The sequence below is a fragment of the Callithrix jacchus genome, chromosome 3 (assembly GCF_049354715.1).
Source record: "Callithrix jacchus isolate 240 chromosome 3, calJac240_pri, whole genome shotgun sequence".
Lineage (NCBI taxonomy): Eukaryota > Metazoa > Chordata > Mammalia > Primates > Cebidae > Callithrix > Callithrix jacchus.
In genome coordinates, this window is record NC_133504.1 from 120,032,303 (window position 1) to 120,057,609 (window position 25,307).

The 25,307-nt window shown below is 37.2% G+C and overlaps 1 protein-coding gene across 3 annotated transcripts in view; it reads right to left on the bottom strand.

Annotated features, from left to right (window-relative positions):
• Positions 1 to 5,858: 5,858 nt before the first annotated feature.
• MRPL1 (mitochondrial ribosomal protein L1) overlaps positions 5,859 to 25,307 on the bottom strand; it is a 177,586-nt gene continuing 158,137 nt past the window's right edge. For all 3 annotated transcript variants that reach the window (XM_078367007.1, XM_002745705.7, XM_008993109.5), the window contains 2 exons: positions 9,024 to 9,105; positions 5,859 to 6,159 (listed from right to left, as the gene is read on the bottom strand). In XM_078367007.1, coding sequence (XP_078223133.1) covers positions 6,041 to 6,159; positions 9,024 to 9,105 — 201 coding nt within the window. In that variant the 3' untranslated portion in view covers positions 5,859 to 6,040. The remainder of the gene's footprint in view (positions 6,160 to 9,023; positions 9,106 to 25,307) is intronic.

Consider the following 25,307-nt stretch of genomic DNA (forward strand, 5'->3'; position numbering starts at 1 on the left):
TAGTATAAACTATGATCATTTTTAGGCATGTAGCATTCATTTGCTTATAGATTGGTTATATTAAAATGACATGCTGTTTGAGAAGCCACTCTTAAGAGTCCAGTTTGTTTAATGTTATGAGCAGCTACCAATTTGTGTCTCTGTATATTTTTGTAAAGATTCTCATCTTTCATCCCTGAAGTATTTGGTGAAAAGATGTTGGTTGACCATAATTTGCAACATTGTCTTACTAAAAATAAACTTTCATATTCATATTTAGTAGACCTGTTAACCCGGAAATAAGATAGAATGTTACAAAAGTGAAGTTGTAGCCACGGTTCAACACTGACCACTCAGACACATTTAGGTTCAGGGTGGACTTTTTATGTCTTATCAAGATGTCTAGGCCCTTGGTAATAATTTATGATGCAAATTGTTCTTTTGTTAACTCCACTGTCTTGGGGAATAATGCCAACTGAGTTATGTACTATTTTCAGGAACATTAAGTTTATGACTGAAACATAGAGCCTTTACCGCCTTTTTTCTGGTTTCTACAGATTTGGAACATAGACAACATCAGAAAAACTCACCTTAAAATTTGAGGTAAATAATGTCAGAAACAATTGTGAGGGGAAAAGAATGTTCTTACGTAGCTATTCTAAAACTTAAGGAGTACTGTTGACCATAATATTGCTTAATTTTCTTACTGCAATTAGAAGCAAGTGAATTGTTTCAAAGTAGGCTTTGTGTGTATGTGTGTGTGCAGAGTGTAAAAGAACTGAAATATTGATGCTTACAGCTCTTGGACTATGCATGTGTATCAAAATTTGCCTGCTTCTTTATGTGGGAGGCTTGCTCTTCGCACCTCACTTTATTTAATGTGAGACAAGTTCAAAAACAACACACTTATTCTAGGTGATTCTGTGGTGCCATGAAATTTAAAACAATTTTGGAGAAAAGATTAGTCAATTTTAAGCAAGAGTCACATCTTTTGAATTTTTGACTATCAGTGTAGTACTTGACTAGAAATAAATAATTACCCTTTACCATTTATAATTCCTAGTATTTCTCTGAAAGATTGTTTTGGGGACAAAAGTGACTTGACATGTCCAATCTCATTTTGGATAAAAAGCTAGCATCTTTTAAAATCTCAGATTGTTTGCTTGCAGATATAAGTAAGAATTATGGAGAAGCAATTCTTTTAAGAGGATTACTTATTTCAATTGTTTTTAGTAATCTAGGCTTTGTCTGTAGAGAACAAAACAATTATTTTTAAATATTATTTGTGAAATGCATTTAAGGGATTGTAGGACCTTTGTATATTTGATAATATTTCTTTAGTGTTTGCAGTTAATGTTCTGTTCTCCTATGCAATCACCTATATGCATTTCTCTTTACTTTTTTTTTTTTTAAGATTTTCCTGGATATATAAACAACAGTCTATTTATTTTTATTATATATATTTTTTGTTAATCAATGAGAGCTTCATTATGTTGCTCAGTTGGCCAAACAGTCTATTGAAAACTGTAGCAGTAGTTTGCAGTTCTAGCAGAGGAAAGTTGTAGGGCTAAACTTTGTATTTTCTTTCTTATAAAAGTTTCCAAAGGCATTTTACAGTTCTCTTTAACAAATATTGTGTACAACCTCTAAGACATCAATATTTGGACCAAAGCAGACCCAGCTTATTTTCTGCTTGTTGTAAATTAAACAAACAGAAATAGTAAAACATTTTATTATTTTATGAAGGAAATTTTTCCCCTTTATTTTGCTATAATAAAAATAAAATGAAGAAAAAAAGATTTGATTTAGTTATAAAAAAAGATAAAATAGAGATTTAAATTGAGTAATACAGTATAATTTTACTCTTTCCAGAAGCATGTATTCAACAAAGCTCTAGTTAGCCAATAAGAAAAACACTCTAATGGAAGAGTAGAGAGTAATTTATTCATAGGCCAGTTAATAAGACCCTGGAATGTTCCTGCCCAGAGCAAATTTTCCAACCACAGTTCCTTATTCTGACTTGTTCTGCTCACTAAGTTACCTTTCTAAGACATAAGGCCTTTTAGCCACATCAGACCTTTTGACCCAGGAATGCCACTTCTAAAAATTAGAAAATAAATAATGCTCCAAGATTTTCTCCAAAGCACTGTAAATAATGGGGGGAAGGGGATCCTGGAGTTAGTCAAATGTACAACGGAGGAATTATTCCACACAACAGAACATCAACATGATGGAAAATTGTTCAACATTAAAATGACGCTTTTCATATGGCATTTTAAATATGGGAAATGCTTACTTTATAAAATGTGCACACAAAGATGCATACCTACAATTGAAAACAAAGTACTAAAATATTAATGCTGATTATCCTTAAGTAGTAGAGTATGAGTGACTTTTAAAATATCTAATCAGTATTTTTAAATTTTTCAATAATAACTATTCTTACTCCATTAATTAAAAGAAAACCTACAAATAGTAGAGCTTCTACTTTGTGAATTGGGGTCTTCAAATAATGATTCATCAGTAAGCTCTTAAAAGATGGTAACTGCAGGAAACAAGTAGGTATCTTTTCCTCTCCATCCTGCATTACTCTTTTCTCACCCCACTCTAACTCTTCTTTCTTCACATCAGCCCTGACATAATTCATTAACTAGAAATATCAAGAAACTGAAGGCGATTATTCAAGTTTAAAATTTTTAAACTGTTCAATTAAATGGTTGATGTTGGAATATATATTTTTTAAGAAGAGGTAAAATAGCCCAATGGTTAAAAAAGCCTACAAGCTTTAAAATTAGATGTGGGTTTGAATCTTAGTTTGCCACTTACAAAACCTCACACGAGTTGCCCTTTCCTTATCTGTGAAATGGGAGTACCACTCTGCTCAGTGAATTGCTGTGAGTTTGAAATGAGAGGATGCATCTAAGGCATAAGATGGTGGTAAGCATTTGTCTTAGTCTGTTTTGTGTTGTTATAGCAGAATACCTGAGAAGGTAATTTTTTTTTTTTTTTTGAGACAGAGTCTTGCTCTTGTCGTCCAGGATGGAGTGCAATGGCAACCTCCGTCTCCCGGGTTCAAGCGATTCTCCTTTCTCAGCCCCCCAAGTAGCTGGGATTACAGGTGCCCACCACCATGCCTGGCTAATTTTTGTATTTTTAGTAGAGATGGGGTTTCTTCATGTCAGCCAGGCTGATCTCAAACTTCTGAACTTGTGATCTGCCCACCTCGGCCCCCCAAAGTGCTGGGATTACAGGCATGAGCCACCGTGCCTGGCCCCAAGAAGGTAATTTATAAAGCACAGAGACTAATATATTGCAGTCTGGAGGCTGAAGAACCATGATTGAGGGGCTGGCTTCTAGTGATAACCTTCATGCTATGGTCAGCCCATGGCAGAAGGGCAAGAGAGGGCAAGAGGAGGTGAGTCAAGAAGGGAGAGAGACCAAGCAAACATGCAAGGGTGTGCCCAAGAGTTCCTTGCAGTCTTAAACCCTTTTATTATTATTTTTTTACAATTTGTGTAAATTTAAGGGGTACATGTACAATTCTGTTACATGAATATAGTGCTTAGTGGTGGCCTGGGTCTTTTAACGTTAACCATCATGCAAATAGTGTACACTGTACTCATTAAGTAATTTCTCAACCCTCATCATCCTCCTCTCACCTTCCCTCTCTTCTGAGTCTCCAATGACTATACTCAGCATTAATCAATTCATGAGGGCTTTGCCTCCCATAAGGCCTCATCTCTCAACACTGTTGCATTGGGGATTAAGTTTCCAACACATACTTTCTGAGGGACACATTCAAACCATAGCAGCACTCAATAAAAGGTAACGGCTATTACTATTTTCTAGTAATGTTATTGCTGTTTTGGGTAAATAACCTCTAAGCTTTAATTTTCCTGTGGGGAAAAAAAAGCCTAGTGCTTGAAGACCATAGCATGAAGGTTATCACTAGAAGCCATGTACTAGTACTATGGCTATTCAGTTATTTGGACATCTCAGATCATTAAAACTTCAAAAGGAATTTGGGAGTCCTATATGGAGCTGTCAAAATTTTCTTTACAAAGTAGGTATTAATCAAACTTCCCTCAAATGTCTTGTATAGCTGATGTTTTCAAACTATAATCACTAACCCACTTTATAGTCAATTGCTATGTCTGAATTCTCTTTAATGGTTTCTCCTCTGCTTGTTTCTAGGAGGCTGGGAGGGTTGAACTGCATAACATCCCACATTCTAAATTGGTCTAATTATTCCCACTTGAGGTCAGTTGATTTGTCCCTCCATCTCCTGTATCTTCTGTAAACTGAGATGTAGTCTATAAGCTTGATTAGATTTAAGCAGAACAGCCTTGGCAAGAATAAATACTTCATGGGTAGTGATGAACTTCATCTTGAAACATGACTATTCCTTGGCCAAGTTGAGTGTGGAGACTCTGTGTGTTCTAGGCAGATTTATGGTTCCCAAGGAGAACAATGCAAATGAATCAAAATAATTTGTGTTATTAGAAATCCAATTGTTCACGTATACATCATGGAATATTATGCAGCAATCAAAAACGAAGAGTTCATGTCTTTTGTAGGAACATGAACGAACCTGAGAACATCATTCTCAGCAAACTGACACAAGAACAGAAAATGAAATACCACATGTTCTCACTCATAGGTGGGTGTTGAACAATGAGAACACATGGACACAGGGAGGGGAGCACAACACACTGGGGTCTGTTGGGGGGAATAGAGGAGGGACAGCGGGAGGTGGGGAAGTTGGGGAGAGATAGCATGAGGAGAAATGCCAGATATAGGTGAAGGGGAGGAAGGCAGCAAGTCACACTGCCACGTGTGTACCTATGCAACTATCTTGCATGTTCTTCACATGTACCCCAAAACCTAAAATGCAATTTAAAAAAAAGAAATCCAATTGTTTTAAAATCATAAATTTTTGTGAGAATTGTGTTACCCAGCTTTTTCAGAAAAGATTTTACCTTGAAAGGCTAGAGCTAGCAAGTCAACACCAAAACTAAAATAAAATGAGAGATGTATCAATGAAAAAAATAACAAAACAAAAACAAAGTAGGTATTTAAACCCCACCAACAAATTTACCATCACTATTATTTCATAAAAGAAAATTCATTCAAATACTCCCTAAAAAAGTGGAAGATACTTCAAGTAATAATTCCCAAGAAAGGACAGTTGGCAACTGCATGCCCAAATTACCCTTATTTTTTTCATTTTGTTAAAAATCAGTAAGCATTTAAGGATTAACATCAGTCTACAAACTGGTACTTGATGCAAGATGCTTTACATGAATGAATTTGTTCTAGCTACTTCATGGGAATGTTCATTCGACAAATACTAACCAAACCACTTATTACGCTATTAAAATAATTCAGGAGCAAATGAGGTCAAGTATATGAAAACACTATACACAGTGCCTTGTAGATTGCCAAGCATCATTAAAATATATGGTATTATTACAAATATATATTATTACATATTTAATTACATAATATATAACATATACATATTTTATATATAAAATATATATATATATATAATAAAATTACAGATTGATTCCTAAAAAGAGATTACCCAACACATGTTTTAGTGAGTAATTTTCTATGTTCAAACTATCAAACAAATAGTGTTCAGAATTCTTTAGAATCCCCATTTTCTTTCTTTTTTTAAAAAAGAAATAGTTATATTTGTGTTGTAGCTCATGATTCTGCCATGTTCTGCTTTATGGGAACTGAGGATGTTACTATTCCCTCAGATGGTTATGACTCCCAAGGGAAAGTTATTAAGCTAGAAATTGCTGCTATAATAACCAGTACATACACTCTGGATTCTAAAAAATAAAATGTCACAGGGTCTAAAAGGCAGATTCAGGCAAAGAGAAAATTTTATTTTCTTATTCTTGAAATGATTGTAAGAATTTTCAATGTTAAAGTTCACTTTCAAGTACAATCAAGAAATAATGAGATACCAAATGTAAAAATTATACAGTTTTCTAATTTTCTCCATTCCTTCTTAAACCACTGAAAATAATTTCACAATTCAACACATTTAGGCATCTTCTTCTTCATTTTCTTCATATTTCCCTTCTTTTGGCAACAATGGATCAATCTTCAGTAATAAACCTTCACTTGTTGAACTACGAAGGAAAGCACGTATCACAAAGGGACCTGGAAACAAAAACAAGAATCAACTTTGATTTTATTCCACAAAACCACCGCATAAGCACATATAGTAAGTAAGTCCTCATTTAATATTCTAACTAGGTTCTTGAAAACTGCAACTTCGAGCAAAACAACTTAGAAAGAAACCGGTTTTACCACAGGCTAATTAATAACATTAAGTTTCTATCTACAGGATATGTCTAGTCACAAAAATATCACCAAGTTTCTAAATAAAGACCTCAAACACTTCTAATATTAACCATTGAAATAAATGTGAACAATACATACATTTAAAATTAATAAAAAAAAGTAAGATAATTATTTACCCAACTTGGGTGAATCAAAGTGACAGGAGTCATGTAAAAACATAGCTATAGTTTTCACTTTACAAACACTTATTCTTTGATTTAAGTCATATTCTTTGACTTAAAGAATAAGTGTTTGCAAAGTGAAACTGTAAGAAGCACCTCCTGCCACCCACCATGTAGTTCAAAAACAAACTAACAAATATGGTTGGTCCACTGAGTACTTTGATACCACATCATCTATTATCCTGCAGTTGTATGATTATCATATAGTTGACACATTTGTATTTTACAACAGTTTGTATTCATTCATTCATCTTCCAATTCCCTTATTCCAGTTCAGGGTTGTGGGTGGCCAGAGCCTATCCCAGCAGGTCAGAGCATAGGTGGGAAACAACTCTGGATAAGACAGCATCTCACTGCAGGGCACATGTACACACCTCCCACATTCACACCGGGACCATACAGACACACCAGCTAGCCTAACATGCCCATCTTTGGGATGTGGGTGGAAACTGAGGTACCCAGAGAACCCAGGCAGACATGAGGAGAACATGCAAACTCCACACAGAAAGAGGCTCTGGCCAGGAATCTATTTTTTTTAATCAATGTTATAATGAAGTAACATTGAAAAAACAGATGCTATTCAAAGACCTGCTGTACAAATACACAACAGGAAAACTTGTAGAACTCATGTCATATTTTCACATGAAAAGTACTGTATTACTGAACTAATATTTTGAATTAAAAGGGGAAGATAGTTTCATTTCTAGAATAGAAGACAAACTAGTTGTACTCTAGAATATTAGAGATTTATCCTTGAAACTACACATACTCACTAATAATTCATTTCTCTCTTTGAGAAGATGATCACCTAGAATTTTATTGCAAAGTCAACAGTGAAGGGAGCAGGTGGTGATATTTACATTTGACGGAAATATTATAAATATTTATTTAAAACAGTCAGCACAGATGCTACCTTTATGTTACCACACAGTTGATAAAATTTCCTAAGAACTAAAATGCTTTTCTTAAGAACAACATTAAGGGGCTTCATTTAAAACAGCAAAACACAGCTGGGCACAGCAGCTCATGCCTGTAATCCCAGCACTTTGGGAGGCCAAGGTGAGTGGATCACCTGAAGTCTGAGTTCATCACCACCCTGGCCAACATGGTAAGACCCCATCTCTACTAAAAATACAAAAATTAGCCAGCATGGTGGCAGACACTTGTAATCCCAGCTACTCAGGAAGCTGAGGCAGGAGAATCACTTGAACCTGGGAGGCGGAGGTTGCAGTGAACTAACATCATGCTACTCACTGCATTCCAGCGTGGGTGACAGAGCAAGACTCCATCTCAAAAAAATAAAATAAAATGGCAAAAAGAATCCAAATATTTAAACATGCTAAGGGGCTTTATTTGAAATAGCAGGAAGAGAATAACAACATTTTGAGGATTTGCTGTCCATCATCTATTCTTACTATTGTCTCAGAGAATGTTGTACTGAAATCAAAGTTATCTGTGGACTGTAAGAATCCATACATGGGAGATTGAGGAGGGCTAACATTAGGAGAAATACCTAACATAGATGACAGGGGGATGGATGCAGCAAATCACCATGGCACGTGTATATCTATGTAACAAATCTGCATGTTCTGTACATGTAACCCGGAACTTAAAGTATAATGAAAGAAAAAAAAAGAAAAGAAAAAAGAGGAAAGAAAGAAAGAAAGACTCTATACATACACAATTATTTAGTAGTATGGCCATATTTAGGACAAGAGAATTAACAAGTATGATATTTATTCATCAGTATAGTTAACTCTCAAAGAAAGTGAAAAATAGCTTAGGATTGTGTTTTAATTATAAACTTGGTTATCAAACTACACCTGATAAATTCTTATTATGGTAAGCCTACAAATGAACAGTCATTTGAGTATAATGGACCCGTGCTTGGCTTCAACCATCCACAAGTGAAATTTGTCTGTGGAAGGAATTTGAAGAACACACAATGCAATGATAAAGGAACTGGACCAGCCGGTGTTCTAGCCTACTACACAACTTCCGAATCTCGATCGAGCTGAGTGATTCTCTGTGAATCTACTCATTTGTAAGTGACTCTCATGACACAATAAACTGATCTTCTTTCTTTCCTGTAATAAATAAGATTAAGAAAACCAATTGCTAGTGCCAATGACAAAGTGAATGATCTGGCTTCAAAATATCATTTTAGAAATAATTCTAGTCCCTAACATCATTGTAAGTTTAAAGCAATCAGTTACAGTTTTCTTTCAAACTTTGTTACATTTGTTAGTAGTAATAATGTAGGAATCTACAAAGGTTTCAGGATGCATTCCTTATTAATGCTAGAGAAATCCTTTGGATAATTAAATTTTATTTATGTAATCCCTGGAAATATAAAACAGCATGTTAACTTGATGTTTTATTTAATATTTTACATTTTGCTATTATACTTGCATGTGAACTTGATTTTTTTCTTCATATTTTACATTTTTTAAAGTATCATAGGGTCATAGGGAAGTCTACCCTCAGCAAACCACTTACCCAAACTCAGTGGTCTGTGCCTACAAACTTCATTAATAACTGCTTGCAGATTGGCAGCTATCTGGTCACTTGACATATCCAACTGAAAGAAAAGAATACATGTAACATTAATGATTAGAAAGCGAGAAGATAATACAGTTCTTCCAGAGTATTTTTCAAATATTCAACCAATGCAACTTATCCATGAAGTGACCCTACTGTGAAAGGGAAAAACCTCTACAGTTCTTTGTTTCAAATGCCACATTTACATGTCTTCACATGTCAACATTTAATAGATTTATAGAACATATTACAGCAAATTGAAGTGGAAGATTTTCCACTTTAGAGTTCTTGACTTCCAAGTAATTTTCCCAAAGCATATCTTGGAACAGAATACATAATTCCCTACACCCACCCTCCCCAAAGGAAACAATGATATTTTCCCTTGAAGTCTGTCGATTTAAAAGAAAGTAAGAAAATGTTTAGAAATTAATGTTTTCATGAGTCCAAAATAAAATTGCTTGCTACATGCACTCAGACAATACATCTCACACAGAAACAATTTCAAGATATTGTCTAACATTGTAATTTTTCAAATAGTCTATGTAATAATGATTACCTTGTCATTTAGCAGTAAGTAAATATACAATGAATGAGTCGTATTCATAAAACTCCTAAACTCAACTTACACTCTTGAAAAGTCTTTGTGTTTAATATTCAAATTCAATGACTCTTATTCTTCCTAAATATTCCAAATAAAATCTGTTATATTACATTCAAATGTTTACAGGATTTTGCACTGTGCCAAATTAATCAGCTTCTTAAAATTCATGGCCGGGCACGGTGGCTCACACCTTTAATTCCAGCACTTTGGGAGACAGAGGTGGGTGGATCACCTGAGGTCAGGAGTTTGAGACCAGCCTGGAAAACATGGTGAAACCCCGTCTCTACTATAAAAATCAGCCAGCTGTGGTGGTGGATGACTGTAATCCCAGCTAGTTGGGAGGCTGAGACAGGAGAATCATTTGAACGCAGGAAGCAGTGGTTGCAGTGAGCTGAGGTCCCACAACTGCACTCCAGCCTGGGTAACAACAGCAAAATTCTGTCTCAAAAAAAAAACAAAAAAAATCACATAAAATTATAGTAGCTTAACAGGCAAAAATCATATAGTACAACAGTTGAAGTCAAACAAGATTTCTGTTTCCAAAGTCTCTGAGAGCACTGTGAGAAATGTGCCCCACATAAGCATAAAGAGAATTCTTCCTTTTTTATCATCATCGAACAGCATTTATTCAACACCCACTTGGGCATCATGCAGTACCAAATCCTAAACGAGAAAGGCGGAATTCTCATTTAGGAATCCTCTCATTACTGGAGGAATTCTCACTTTATGCCAATCCGTAAGTAGAAGTTCTGAGAGGAAGAAAAATAAAAGCAATGCATAGTTCACCTTATTAAGCCCATAGACCATATAGACTTTAATTTGCATTGAAGCAAGTAGCTCACTGGCAGAGAAGGTACCTTACATATTCTATGTTGAAAAATTAAAAAGAAAAGGCTAAAGCCATCAGCATGTGTCCCTGCCTTCAACTCCTTCTTAATTCTCCACTTTACCTCAAATTGTCCTTCTTTCTATTATAAACTGAAGTAACCATCACAGCTCTAATGAGCTCTACATCCCTTGCTAAAGACCTATACATACTTTAAATTTGGAAAAGAGATAAGGAAAAGCAAGGTTTCCAATCTATCTTTTTAAATAGTTACGGGCTATACTGGTAGAGTATATACATTAACTTCTCAGATTTTTGTAACTATACTCTTGCAGCTTTATATTGCCATTCCTATAGCAAGCTAAAATGTCAATGCATGTTTCAAAAATATAAAACAATTATGTTCCCTGCAACTTTCATTATTAGGATGCCCTCAATGATTTTATCAATTTGTTTTTAAAAAAAAAAACACAAAAATGTTTTAAAACACAGTTTAAGGCCGGGTGCGGTGGCTCACACCTGTAATCCCAGCATTTGGGGAGGCTGAGACAGGCAGATTATGAGATCAGAAGTTAGAGACCAGCCTGGCCAACACAGTGAAACCCCATCTCTACCAAAAAATACAAAATTTAGCTGGGCGTGGTGGTGGGCACCTGTAATCCCAGCTACTCAGGAGGTTGAGGCAAGAAAATCGCTTGAACCTGGGAGGTGAAGGTGGCAGTGAGCCAAGATCGCACCACTGCACTCCAGCCTGGGCAACAGAGTGAGATTTCATCTCGAAAGAAAAAAAAAAAAAAAGAAAGAAAAACATAGTTTATACTTTTGCCATTAGCATCTTTATTATATGGTGCTGTGCCCTCTACTGAATTTTAAAATATATGTATAGCCATAATAGTTTTTATTTTAGACACTATATAAAATTATGAAAATGTTACATATCTCATAGGCATTACTGGGATTATTTAATTGGCTAGGGATGACAAGATAGACAGCTGTGTACAAAAATAAAATGTAAGTGTGCCTGAGTTTTATCAAAACTCACAAAGGAATTCATTTGGGCTGATAATGATCTAGAGAGCTCAGGAAAGCAACACTTACAAGGTTTGCTGCCTACTTCTAAGTCTGCACTTCAATAGTACTTTCCCATGCAATAACATTTTATTTAACATAAGGAAGCAGGATGACTATTTCGAGGAGAGAATATTATCCATTAGATTACCAATAGCACAGTATATGACTTGGTATAGCAAGGGAAAAAAAATAGGGATGGGGTTGATCTTGAAGGGGAGATAGGACTATGTCCTATATTTGTGCTTGTGCACTTGTGTGTATCTGAATATATAACAGTCACAATACTATCTATATTTAACTAAAGTGTTTATCTACTGTAAGATAAAAGTTATTCCTTATTCTGGAGCATACATGTTTTAAAACAAACAAACAGGAAACAAATAACATCGCTTTGCTGAATCCTACTTTCTGCTTAGCATCCCTTATTATATTGGAAACAACTCCCTAAGCAGACTAGATGGAAGACTTCTACAAAAGATGTCAGGGTAATGGCTCAGTGGATACAGGTAAACTTTATGTCTCTAACTCTGTTTAACTCTGAGATATTCCCCTTTTTGTGTAATTCCTAACCTTTTTATTCAATAACTTTCTTATCATTATGAGAAAACTAAAAATCAGTGGTTCTTAACCTTTTTTTTTTTTCCTGTCCCCTTGAGATGCACATGCCATAATTCATCTCAGGGCAAAATGTAATCACAAACATGTCCAAGCCAGTGATTCTTAAACATTTTTAGGTCACTGAATCTTGCTACAGAAAAAATGCACATAAAGAATTCAGTCTGTACTACTAGGGTCTTCACAGATTCTCTGATTTAAAAGAAAGGGGATAAAAGAAGAAAGATTCCTGGGGAAAGTATCTGAGTTAAAAAGGATCCCTGGGCCACACTTTGAGAACCACTAATATAGAAGTTAGCCTGTTCAAATATTTTGGAGGACTAAGGATTACAGTGTAAATAAAGGACTTTTACAATCTTACAGAAGACTGAACTGAAAAAAAAAGCAAAGTACACATACATGATTTTTAAACAATCACATTCCTTCTAAAGTGGCAGCTTCTATTACTATAAATGTTCCAACAGTCTCTAGATGACTAATCACCTTGGACTGAAAACTGCAGAGAGGACCACAGCTTTGAATAAGCAATTGTTAGACCATTTGTCCTCCAAAATCCCTTCCAAATGTAATAGTCTAAGACTATATAAAGTGTGGCCTGGCAAAGGGCTTTTGAGGATGGGCCAAAACTCATAATTTCCATGACTCCTAATAGTCTAAACCAAGAAAAGAATGATTATCTATATGTCTCCTATGCAACATAAAGTAGTAGTAATAATAATGACAATAACAGTAGCTCTGTTTATTGGGTTCTTACTTTGGGCCAAGCTTTAAGTGTTCACATAGATATTCATTTCTCCCAAGACCTTATGAGATAGGTGCTATTACCTTTTATTTACACTTATAAACTGAGACTCAGACAACTCTATAACTTATTCATAGGCACACACATGGTAAGGAGTGGCCCAGTAGCTACGTGTCAGAGCACTTAAGGCAGACAAACACCACCTCTACCACCTTACTAGCTTATGACTCTGGACAAAGCTATTACAAGTTGGTGATTTTTTTCTTCTTTGAGACAGAGTCTTACTCTGTTGTCACCAGGCTGGAGTAAAATGGCACAATCTCAGCTCACTGCAACCTCTGCCACCCAGATTCAAGAGATTCTCCTGCCTCAGCCTCCCAAGTAGCTGGGACTTGCAGTGCCCACCACCTTGCCCAGCTAATTTTTGTATTTTTAATAGAGACGGGGTTTCACCATGTTGGTCCGGCTGGTCTTGAACTCCTGACCTCAGGTGATCCGTCCACCTTGACCTCCCAAAGTGAAATTGGTCATCTTTATGTAAGGAAAATGAAGTATCAGTTGTCTGAAAAACACAAATGAGCATGTTGTATACTAAGGGGAGAAAAAAAGGGAAACTAAGTGAAACACTAAAAGAGTATACATTTAAGAGGGAAAAATAAGAATTTTTCTCTCTGCCTAATGAATCCTTTACTACCTTCCTAATTTTTAGATGTTAACACCATATAATTTAGCAACATTTACTAACCCCGACTCTGTCAAGCAACACAGGGAACCAGGAACACTAAGATGAATAAGGTACAAACTTTGCCCTTAAGAAGATTACAAGCTAGACACTAAAACACAACTGATTGATAAAGAAGGCTTTACTTATACCAAAGAAGGTAATATCTAAGCTGAATCTTAAAGGATGACGAATTTTGAAGGACAAAGAGGATCTTCTCGGCAGAGGGACCAGCATCAGGTAATAAGACAAAGGTGGATCAGGAGAACCCACAGACCCTTTGAAGGAAGTGGATTGCTCTGGCAGTCCCCAGAGACAGCTGAAAAACTGCTGCTATCCATGGCTGAGAGACCTGAAGACAATTCCCATCAGAGCACTCCTTGCAGACATGCCCCAGTATCAGCACAGAGCGTGGTAACTCTGCTGGGTGGCCAGATCCAGAAGAGAAATAATAATGACTACAGTTTGGCTCTCAGGAAGCCCCATCCCTAGGGGATGGAGGAGAGCACTACATTAAGGGAACACCCAGTGGGACAAAAAATCTGAACAGCAGTCCTTGAGCTTCAGAATATCTCTCTGACATAGTCTGCTCAAATAAGAAGGAACCAGAAAAACAACTGTGGTAATATGACAAAACCAAGGTTCTTAAACAGCTCCCAAAAGATCACACACAGCTTATCAGCAAAGGATTGAAATGGATCTAAATCAAGAAGAAATCCCTGAATTGCCAGAAAAAGAATTCAGAAGGTTGATTATTAAGCTAATCAAGGGAGGCACCAGAGAAAGGTAAAGTCTAACTTAATGAAATCAAAACAGTAATACAAGATATGAAGGGACTAATCTTCAGTGAACTAGGTAGCATAAATAAAATAATCACAACTTCTGGAAATAAAGGACACACTTCAAGAAATGCAAAATGTACTGGAAAGTCTCAGCAATAGAATCAAACAAGCAGAATAAAGAACTTCACGAAGACAAGATTTTTGAATTAACTCAATCCACAAATATAAAGAAAAGAGAATCGAAATAAATAAAGCCTCCAAGAAGTTGGGATTGTGTTAAATCATTAAAACTAAGAATAACTGGTGTTCCTGAGGAAGAATAGAAATCTGAAAGTTTGAAAACATATTTCAGGGAATAATCAAGGAAAACTTACCAGCTTTGCTAGAGATATAAATACAAAGCAGCTCAAAGAACGTCTGGGAAATTTATCACAAAAAGATCATTGCCTAGGCACATAGTCACCAGGCTATCCAAAGTTAAGATGAAAGAAAGGATCTTAAAAGCTGTGAAGAAGCACCAGGTAACCTATAAAGGAAAACCTATCAGATTTAACAGCAGATTTCTCTGCAGAAACCCTACAAGCTAGAAGAGATTAGGGCCCCATCTTCAGTCTCCTTAAAATAAAACAAAACAAAAAAAGTTATCAGTCAATAATTTTGTATCCAGTGAAACTAAGCTTCATAAATGAAGGAAAGATATAGTCTTTTTCAGACAAACAAATGCTGAGAAAATTTGCCAACACCAAACCAGCACTAGAAGAACTGCTAAAAGGAGCTCTAAATCTTGAAACAAATCTTTGAAATACACCAAAATAGAACTACCTTAAAACATAAATCTCACAGAACCTATAAAACAAAAACATAATAAATTTTTCAAAAAAGTTTCCAGCAACAAGTAGCACAATGAATAGAATAGTACCTCACATCTCAATACCAATGGTGAATGTAAGTGACCTAAATGCTTAAAAGATATGGAATAGCAGAATGGATAAGAATTAACCAGCCAAGAATCTACTATCTTCAAGAGACTAACATAATACATAAGGACTCAAATCAACTTAAGTAAAGGGGTGGGAACAAAATATTCCATGCAATGGACACCAAAAGTGACCAGGAGTAGCTATTCTTAGTATCAGGCAAAACAAACTTTAAAGCAAAAGCAGTTTTTAAAAAAAGATATTATATTTTGACATTACAAAATGACAAAAAAACTTGTCAAACAGGAAAATATCATAATCTTAAATATATACGCACCCATGCCGGAGATCCCAAATTTATAAAACAATTACTACTAAACCTAAGAAATAAGGTAGACAGCAACATAATAATAGTGAGAGATTTCAATACTCCACTGACAGCACTAGACAGGTCATCAAGACAGAAAGTCAACAAAGAAAACAATGGATTTTTAAATATACCCTATATCAAATGAACTTAACAGATATTTACACAACATTCTAATCAACAACTGCAGAATACACATTCCATTCATCAGCACATAGAAGATTCTCCAAGATAAACCATGTGATAGGCCACAAAACAAGTCTCAATAAATTTAAGAAAACTGAAATCATATCAAGCACTCTCTCAGATCACAGTCGAATAAAAGTGGAAGTCAACTCCAAAAGGAAGCTTCAAAACCGTGGAAATTAAATAACCTGCTCCTGAATGATCATTGGGTTAACATAAAATCAAGATTAAAATTAGAAAATTCTTTGAACTGAATAAGAGTGACAAAGCCTATCAAAACCTCTGGGATTCAGCAAAGGCAGTGCTAAGAAGAAAGTTCATAGCCTTAAATGTCTACACTGAAAAATCTTAAAGAGCACAAAGAGACAATCTAAGACAATCTAAGGTCATACCTCAAAGAACTAGAGAAACAAGAAGAAACGAAACCCACACCAAGCAAAAGAAAAGAAATAATCAAGATCAGAGCCGAATTAAATGCAGTGGAAACAAACAAAAATACAAAAGATAAATGAAACAAAAGGCTGGCTCTTTGGAAAGATAAATAAAATTGATAGATTATTAGTGAGATTAACCGAGGAAAGAAAAGAAAAAATCCAAAAACTCAATTAGAAATGAAATGAGGGGGAGAGAGATCCAAGATGGCCGATCACTAGCAGCTCAGGCTTGTAGCTCTCAGTTAAAGCGCAGAGAACGAGAGGACACCACACTTTCAGACGAATTTCTGTTGCTCACAGATCAGGAGATTCCCAGTGGAGGAGCCCCAAGGGTCGCCAGCACAACTCTTGTGGCCGGCATGGCAGTTTGGACAGCACCCCAGCGCGGTGGTTCTTGGTGCAGAGTAAATGGGACTGGGTCGCCTTTTGGTTGACATTTGGAGCTCCACGAAGGCAGGGTCGCCCATTCAGCTAAATGAAGAAGGGATTCAGGAGGGAAGCCAGACTGGAGACTCCTGGGCAGAAAAGCACCAAGAATCTTGACACCGCTGTTTTAGCAGACGCAGTGGTTGCTCAGATTTCGGCCCTGGGAATTAACAAGTTGGACGTCCACTCGGAGACCTAATTTGAAAGTTGGTAATTACAAAGACGACAGGTAGATAAATTTACAATGATGGGAAAAAACCAGAGTAAAAAGGCTGAGAATATTCAAAATCAGAATGCCTCTCCCTCTACAAAGGATCACAGTTCCTCATCTACAAGGGAACAAGGCCTGATGGAGAACGAGTGCGTTCCAATAACAGAATTAGGCTTCAGAAGGTGGATAATAAAGACACTTTTGTGAGATAAAAGAACATGTTCTAGCCCAATGTAAAGAAACTAAGAACCTTGAAAAAAGGTTTGATGAAATCCTAACAAGAATATACAATTTAGAGAGGAATATAAGTGAATTAATAGAACTGAAGAATACAATACGAGAACTCTGTGAAGTATGCACAGGTTTTAACACTCGAATTGATCAAGCAGAAGAAAGGATGTCAGAGGTCAAAGACCAATTTAATGAAATGAAACAAGAAGACAAGGTTAGAGAAGAAAAGGTAAAAAGGAATGAGCAAAGTCTCCAAGAAATATGGGACTATGTGAAAAGACCTAATTTACGTTTGATAGGTGTACCTGAACGTCATGAAGAGAATGAATCCAAGCTGGAAAATATTCTTCAGGATATTGTTCGGGAAAACTTTCCTAACCTAGTAAGGCAGGACAATACTCAACTTCCAGGTAATACAGAGAACACCACAAAGACATTTCTCAAGTAGCAACCCCAAGACACATAATTGTTAGATTCACCAGGGTTGAAATAAAGGAGAAAATTCTAAGAGCAGCTAGAGAGAAAGGTCAGGTTACCCATAAAGGGAAGCCTATCAGACTTACAGCAAATCTCTCAGGAGAAACCCTACAAACTAGAAGAGAGTGGGGGTCAATATTCAATATCCTCAAAGAAAAGAATTTCCAACCCAGAATCTCATATCCAGCTAAACTAAGCCTTATAAATGAAGGAAAAATAAAATTTTTCACGAACAAGCAAGCACTCAGAGATTTCATCACCACCAGGCCTGCTTTACAAGAGCTTCTGAAAGAACCACTACACACAGAAAGGAACAACCAGTATCAGTCATCCCAAAAACTTACCAAAAGGTAAAGAGTATCTCGATAATGAAGAATCTATATCAACTAATGGGCAAAACAGTCAAATAGCATTAAATGACAATATTAAATTCACAAATATTAATATTAATCCTAAATTTAAATGGATTAAACGCCCCAAAGACATAGACACGCAAACTGAATAAAAAGTGAAAACACATCGGCACTCTGTATCCAGATCCATCTCATAAGCAAGAACACACAAAGACTCAAAACAAAAGTTTGGAGAAAGACTCACCAATCAAATGGAGAGAAAAAAAAATACAGGAGTTGTAACTTTCGTCTCTGACAAAATAGACTTTAATAGTAACAAGACTAAAAGAAACAAAGAAGGACATTACATAACGATAAAAGGATCAATGCAACAATAGGAGTCAATGATCATAAATATATATGCACCCAATATAGGAGCACCCAGATACATAAGACAAGTTATCCGTGACTTATAAAGAGACTTGGACTACCACACAATGATAGCGGGAGACTTTGACACCACATTGTTAACATTCGACGTATCAATGAGATAGAAAATTAACAGGGACATTTATGATTTGAACTCAGACCTGGAACAAGTAAACTCAGTGAATATTTATAGAATTCTTCACCCCAGGTCCACAGAACATACATTTTTTTTAGTATCACTTACACCTATTTTGTAAGGGACCACATAAATGGAAGCAAATCACTCTTCAGCATTTGCATAGCATTTCACAGATTTAAATGAAATATTGCTTGGCTGTTTGTTTGTTATTTTCTTCCCTTATTCCTTCCTGCCTCTGCTGTTAATAACAGCACAATTATTGACATAAAAGAGGTTTTCAATACCTATTTTTAGATTGCATTCCAGCCTGGGCAATAGAGCAAGACTCCTGTTCTCTCTCCCCCTTTTCTCTTTCTCTTTCTTTCTTTCATTAAAAAAAAAAAAATGAAATGGGAGATATTACAACTGATACCACAGAAATACAAAAGATCATTTTTTATTTCATCATACTCTGACACCTTTATACACATAGAAAACCTAGAGGAGCTGGATAAATTCCTGGAAATATACAACCCTCCTAGATTAAACCGGGAAGACACAGAAACTCTGAACAGACCAATAACAAGCAGTGAGATTGAAATGATTAAAAAAAAAAAAAATGGAACAAAAAATTCCATAACCAGATGATGAATTCACAGCTGAATTCTATCAGGCATTCAAGGAAGAACTGGTACCAATCCTGCTGACACTATTCTACAAGACAGAGAAATAGGAAATCTTCCCTAAATTGTTCTATGAAGCCAATATCACCCTAATACCAAAGCAGGAAAAAACATAACAAAAAAAGAAAACTACAGATCAATATTTCTGATAAATATTGATGAAACAAAATTTTTTTGAGACAGAATTTTGCTCTTTTTGCCCAGGCTGGAGTGCAGTGGCACAATCTCAGCTCACTGCAACCTCCGCCTCCCAGGTTCAGGCGATTCTGCTGCCTCAGCCTCCCAAGTAGCTGGGATTACAGGTACGTGCCACTATGCCCAGCTAATTTTGTATTTTTAGTGGACACGGGTGTTTCACTATGTTGGTCAGGCTGGTCTTGAACTCCTGACCTCAGGTGATCCACCCACCTCAGCCTCCCAAAGTGCTGGGATTATAGGTATGAGCCACCACTCCCGGTCTATAGATGCAAAAATCATTCACAAAATACTAGCTAACTAAATCCAACAGTTTATCAAAAAGATAATTCACTATGATCAAGTGGGTTTCATACCAGGATGTAGGGATGATTTAACATACGCAAGTCAAATGTGATAAACAGAATTAAAAGCAAAAATCACTTGATCATTTCAATAGATGCAAAAACCTTCTGACAAAAGCCAGTATCACTTAATGACTAAAACCCTCAGCAAAATCAGCATATATGGGATATACCTTAATGTGATAAAAGCCATGATGACAAACTCACAGCCAAGATAACACTGAATGGGGAAAAGTTGAAAGCATTTCCCCTAAGAACTGGAACAAGACAGTGATGAGCAGTCTCACCACTTTTATTCAACATTGTACTGGAAGTCTTGCCAGAGCAATCAGACAAGAGAAAGAAATAAAGGGCACTGAAATCAATAAAGAGGAAATCAAATTGTCACCATTTGCTAATGATAGGATCATATACCTTTAAAAACCCTGAAGACTCCTCTAAAATACTCCTAGAACTGATAAATGAATTCAGCAAGGTTTCAAGATAGAAAATTAATGTACACAAATCAGTACTTCTGCTATACACTAACAGCAGCCAAGCTGACAATCAAGTCAAGAACTCAACCTCCTTTACAATAGCTGCAAAAAATAAAATAAAATACTTAGGAATATGCCTAACCAAAGAGGTGAAAGACTTCTACAAGGAAAACTAAAAAAACACTACTGAAAGAAACCATAGACAACACACACAAATAGAAACATCCCATGCTCATGGATAGGTAGAATTAATATTGTGAAAATGACCATACTGTCAAAAGCAATATACAATTTCAGTGAAATTCCTCTCTAAATACCACCATCATTCTTCACAGAACCAGAAAAAAAAAATCACAAAATTTATATGGAACCAAAATGAGCCCAATTAGCCAAGGCAAGCCTAAGCAAAAAGAACAAATCTGGAGGCATCATATTACCTGACTTCAAACCATACTATCAGGCCATAGGCATCAAAACAGCATGGAACTGGCATAAAAACAGGCACATAGACCGATGGAACAGAATAGAGAACCCAGAAATAAACCCAAATACTTATAGCCAACTCATCTTTGACAAAGCAAACAAAAACATAAAGTTGGGAAAGGATACTCAATTCAACAAACATGCTGGGATAATTGGCTAGCCACATGTAGGAGAATTAAACTGGATCCTCATCTCTTACCTTATACAAAAATCAACTCAAGACAGATCAAGGACTTAAATCTAAGACCTGAAACTATAAAAATTCTAGAAGATGACATCAGAAAAAACCTTCTAGACATTGGCTTAGGCAATGACTTCATGTCCAAAAACGCAAAAGCAAATGCAATAAAAACAAAGATAAATAGATGGGACTTAATTAAACTAAAAAGCTTCTGCACAGCAAAGGAAACAATTAGCAGAGTAAACAGACAATCCAGAGAGTGGGAGAAAAATCTTTGCAATCTATACATCAGACAAAGGACTAACATCCAGAATCTACAAGAAACTCAAAGAAATCAGGAAGAAAAAAACAAACAATCCCAACAAAAAGTGGGCTAAGGACATGGAGAGACAATTCTCAAAAGAAGATACACAAATGGCCAACAAACATAAAAAAAAAATAAATCACAAATGATCAGGGAAACACAAATCAAAACCACAATGTGATACTACCTTACTCCTGCCTGCAAGGACATGGAGAGACAATTCTCAAAAGAAGTTATACAAATGGCTAACAAACATATGAAAAAACAACATCACAAAAGATCAGAGAAACACAAATCAAAACCACAATGTGCTATCATCTTACGCCTATAAGAATAGCCATAGTCAAAAAATCAAAAAATAATAGATGTTGGCATGGACGTGGTGAAAAGGAAACACTCTTATGCTGCTGGTGGGAATGTAAACTACTAATACTACAACCACTACGGAAAACAGTGTGTAGATTCCTTAAAAAATTAAAGTAGCACTATCATTTGATCCAGCAATTCCACTACTGGGTATCTACCAGAAGAAAAGAGTCATTACAAGAAAATGATACTTGCACATGTATGTTTATAGCAGCACAATTCTCAATTGCAAAAACATGAAACCAGTCCAAATGCCCATCAATCAACGAGTGGATTAAGACATTGTGCTATTAAAAAAAAAAGGAAATTGTGTTATATATATTTATACCACAATTCTGTTGTATTCCATGGTGTGTGTGTGTGTGTGTACATACACATATTCCATGGTGTGTGTGTATGTGTGTATATATATATACACACACCATGGAATACAACTCAGCTATAAAAAGGATTCAATTAATGGCATTCACAGCAACCTGGATGGAATTGGGGACCATTATTCTAAGTTAAGTAACTCAGGAATAGAAACACAAACATTGCATGTTCTCACTCGTAAGAGGGAGATAAGCTATGAGAATGCAGAGGCTTAAGAATGATATAAGGCGGGGGGAGGACTCAAGATGGCACTGTGAGAACAACCCAGGACTGGAGCTCGCGTTGAATCCGCAAACGGTGAGTCCGAGCTGCATTTCCAGACTGATCGTTGTTGCCCACAGAACGGGGAAACTCCCAAGTATAAAAAAGACACGGGACGCCAGGCAGTATGTCTGCCTGGCGAAGCCGGCAGCCGGGGTGGTGGCGGCCGGCCCTACCCAGCAATCCCCACAGGGCGCGCTTGTCCGGGTGCCCTGTTGAACCGGCAACCTGAGACTTGAGAGGGCTGGACTTGAGACTGAACGAGACTTGGACAGTAGGTCAGCCCAGGGGATTGCAGGATCAGATCGTTTGGGGGACCCAGTGGGACGAACAAAACCGCGATTTCCAACTATCCCGAGCAGACGGTCCGAGACGCTCTGTGGGGGAGGGGCGTCCACCACTACGGAGGCAACCTGCCCCAACTGAGATACACGCCCACTGCTGACGCAGCCAGCCGTTGCCGAGGCAACCCGCCCCAACTGAGATACACGCCCACTGCTGACGCAGCCAGCCGTTGCCGAGGCAACCCGTCCCTACTGAGATACACGCCCACTGCTGACGCAGCCTGCCGCAGCCGAGGCAACACACTACAACGAAGAGACTCCGCCGCAGGGCGTGGCGGAGAGCACAGCAGAGCCTGTAGGAACAGGACGAATCACACAACAGCAGGGCGGAGCCTCGGCAGCCAAACAGTGGCTAGTCTGCCTTCTAGCTGGGCAGGACACCTCATCGAACATCCAAAAATAAAGCCCAAACCCCTCAACACAGAGCATTTGAGAAAAGAAAAAAAAAACGGGGGTTTTTTAATGAGCTCTGTTGCAGCAGAATCAAACATAGCAGCCTAACAGCCCTGAATGAACAACAGAGCTCACAGCTCAGCAATTAAGCCCATATAAAGTACAAACTGTCTCCTCAAGCAGCTCCCTGACCCCTCTATATCCAAAAGACTGACATTAGGCAGGCATCATCCTGGGACAAAGATAGCAGAAAAAGGAACTGGTAGCATCCCTCGCTGTGCCACAGCTGCTAGAGGTGCACCCCAGACAAGCAGGGTCTGGAGCGGACCTCAGCAGTCGTACAGCGAAGGGGCTAGACTGGTAGAAGGAAAACAAAGCAACAGAAATACTTCATCATCAACATTCTGGGTGTCCACTCAGAGACCCAATCGAAAAGTCAGCAACTACGCAGACGACCAGCGGACAAATCCACAAAGATGGGAAGAAACCAGCACAAAAAGGAGGAAAACACCCGAAACCAGAACACATCGCCTCCTAGAAAGGACCAAAACTCCTCACCAGCAAGGGAACAAAGCTGAACGGAGAATGACTGCGACGAAATGACGGAATTAGACTTCAGAAGATGGATAATGAGAAACTTTTGTGAGCTAAAAGATCATGTATTAAATCAATGCAAATAAACTAAGAACATTGAAAAAAGATTTGAAAAAAGATTCGAGGAAATGATAACAAGAATGGATAACTTAGAGAGGAATATGAATGAATTAAAGGAGCTGAAAAACACAATACGAGAACTTCACGAAGCAAACACAAGTTTCAATAGCCGAATTGACCAAGCAGCAGAAAGAATATCTGAAGTCGAAGACCAACTCAATGAAATAAAACGAGAAACCAAGATTAGAGAAAAAAGCGCAAAAAGGAATGAACAAAGTCTCCAAGAAATGTGGGACTATGTGAAAAGACCTAACCTACGTTTGATAGGTGTACCAGAAGGGGACGAAGAGAATGAATCCAAGCTGGAAAATACTCTTCAGGACATCATCCAGGAAAATTTCCCCCACCTAGCAAGACAGGCCAACATTCAAATGCAGGAAATACAGAGAACACCACAAAGATATTCCGCAAGAAGAGCAACCCCAAGGCACATAATCGTCAGATTCAACAGGGTTGAAATAAAGGAGAGAATACTAAGGGCAGCCAGAGAGAAAGGTCGGGTCACCCACAAAGGGAAGCCCATCAGACTCACAGCAGATCTCTCGGCAGAAACACTACAAGCCAGAAGAGAGTGGGGGCCAATATTCAACATTCTTAAAGAAAAGAACTTTCAACCCAGAATTTCATATCCAGCCAAACTGAGCTTCAGAAGTGAAGGAAAAATAAAATCCTTTGCGAACAAGCAAGTACTCAGAGATTTTGTCACCACCAGGCCTGCTTTACAAGAGCTCCTAAAAGAGGCACTACACATAGAAAGGATCAACCAGTACCAGCCATTCCAAAATCACACTGAATGCTAACGAGCTTCAACATAATGAAGAATCTACAACAACTAACAGGCAAAACAGCCACTTAGCATCAAAATGGCAGTTTCAAATTCACACATAACAATCTTAACCCTAAATGTAAATGGACTAAATGCACCAATCAAAAGACACAGACTGGCAAATTGGATAAAAATCCAAAACCCATCAGTGTGCTGTATCCGGGAAACCCATCTCACATGCAAGGATACACAAAGGCTCAAAATAAAGGGATGGAGGAAGATTTACCAAGCTAATGGAAAGCAAAAAAAAGCAGGAGTTGCAATTCTCATCTCTGATAAAATAGACTTTAAAGCAACAAAGATCAAAAGAGACAAAGAAGGCCATTACATAATGGTAAAAGGATCAATAAAACAAGAAGAGCTAACGATCCTAAACATATATGGACCCAATGCAGGAGCACCCAGATACATAAGGCAAGTTCTTAATGACTTACAAAAGGACTCAGACTCCCACACAATAATAGTGGGAGACTTTAACACTCCACTGTCAATATTAGACAGATCAACCAGACAGAAAATCAACAAGGATATCCAGGGCTTGAACTCAGACCTGGAGCAAGCAAACCTGATAGACATATACAGAACTCTCCACCCCAAATCCACAGAATACACATTCTTCTCAGCACCACATCACACCTACTCTAAAATTGACCACATAATTGGAAGTAAAGCACTGCTCAACAAATGCAAAACAACTGAAATCATAACAAACAGCCTCTCAGACCATAGTGCAATCAAGTTAGAACTCAGAATTCAGAAACTGATCCAGAAGTGCACAGCTTCATGGAAACTGAACAACTGGCTCTTGAAT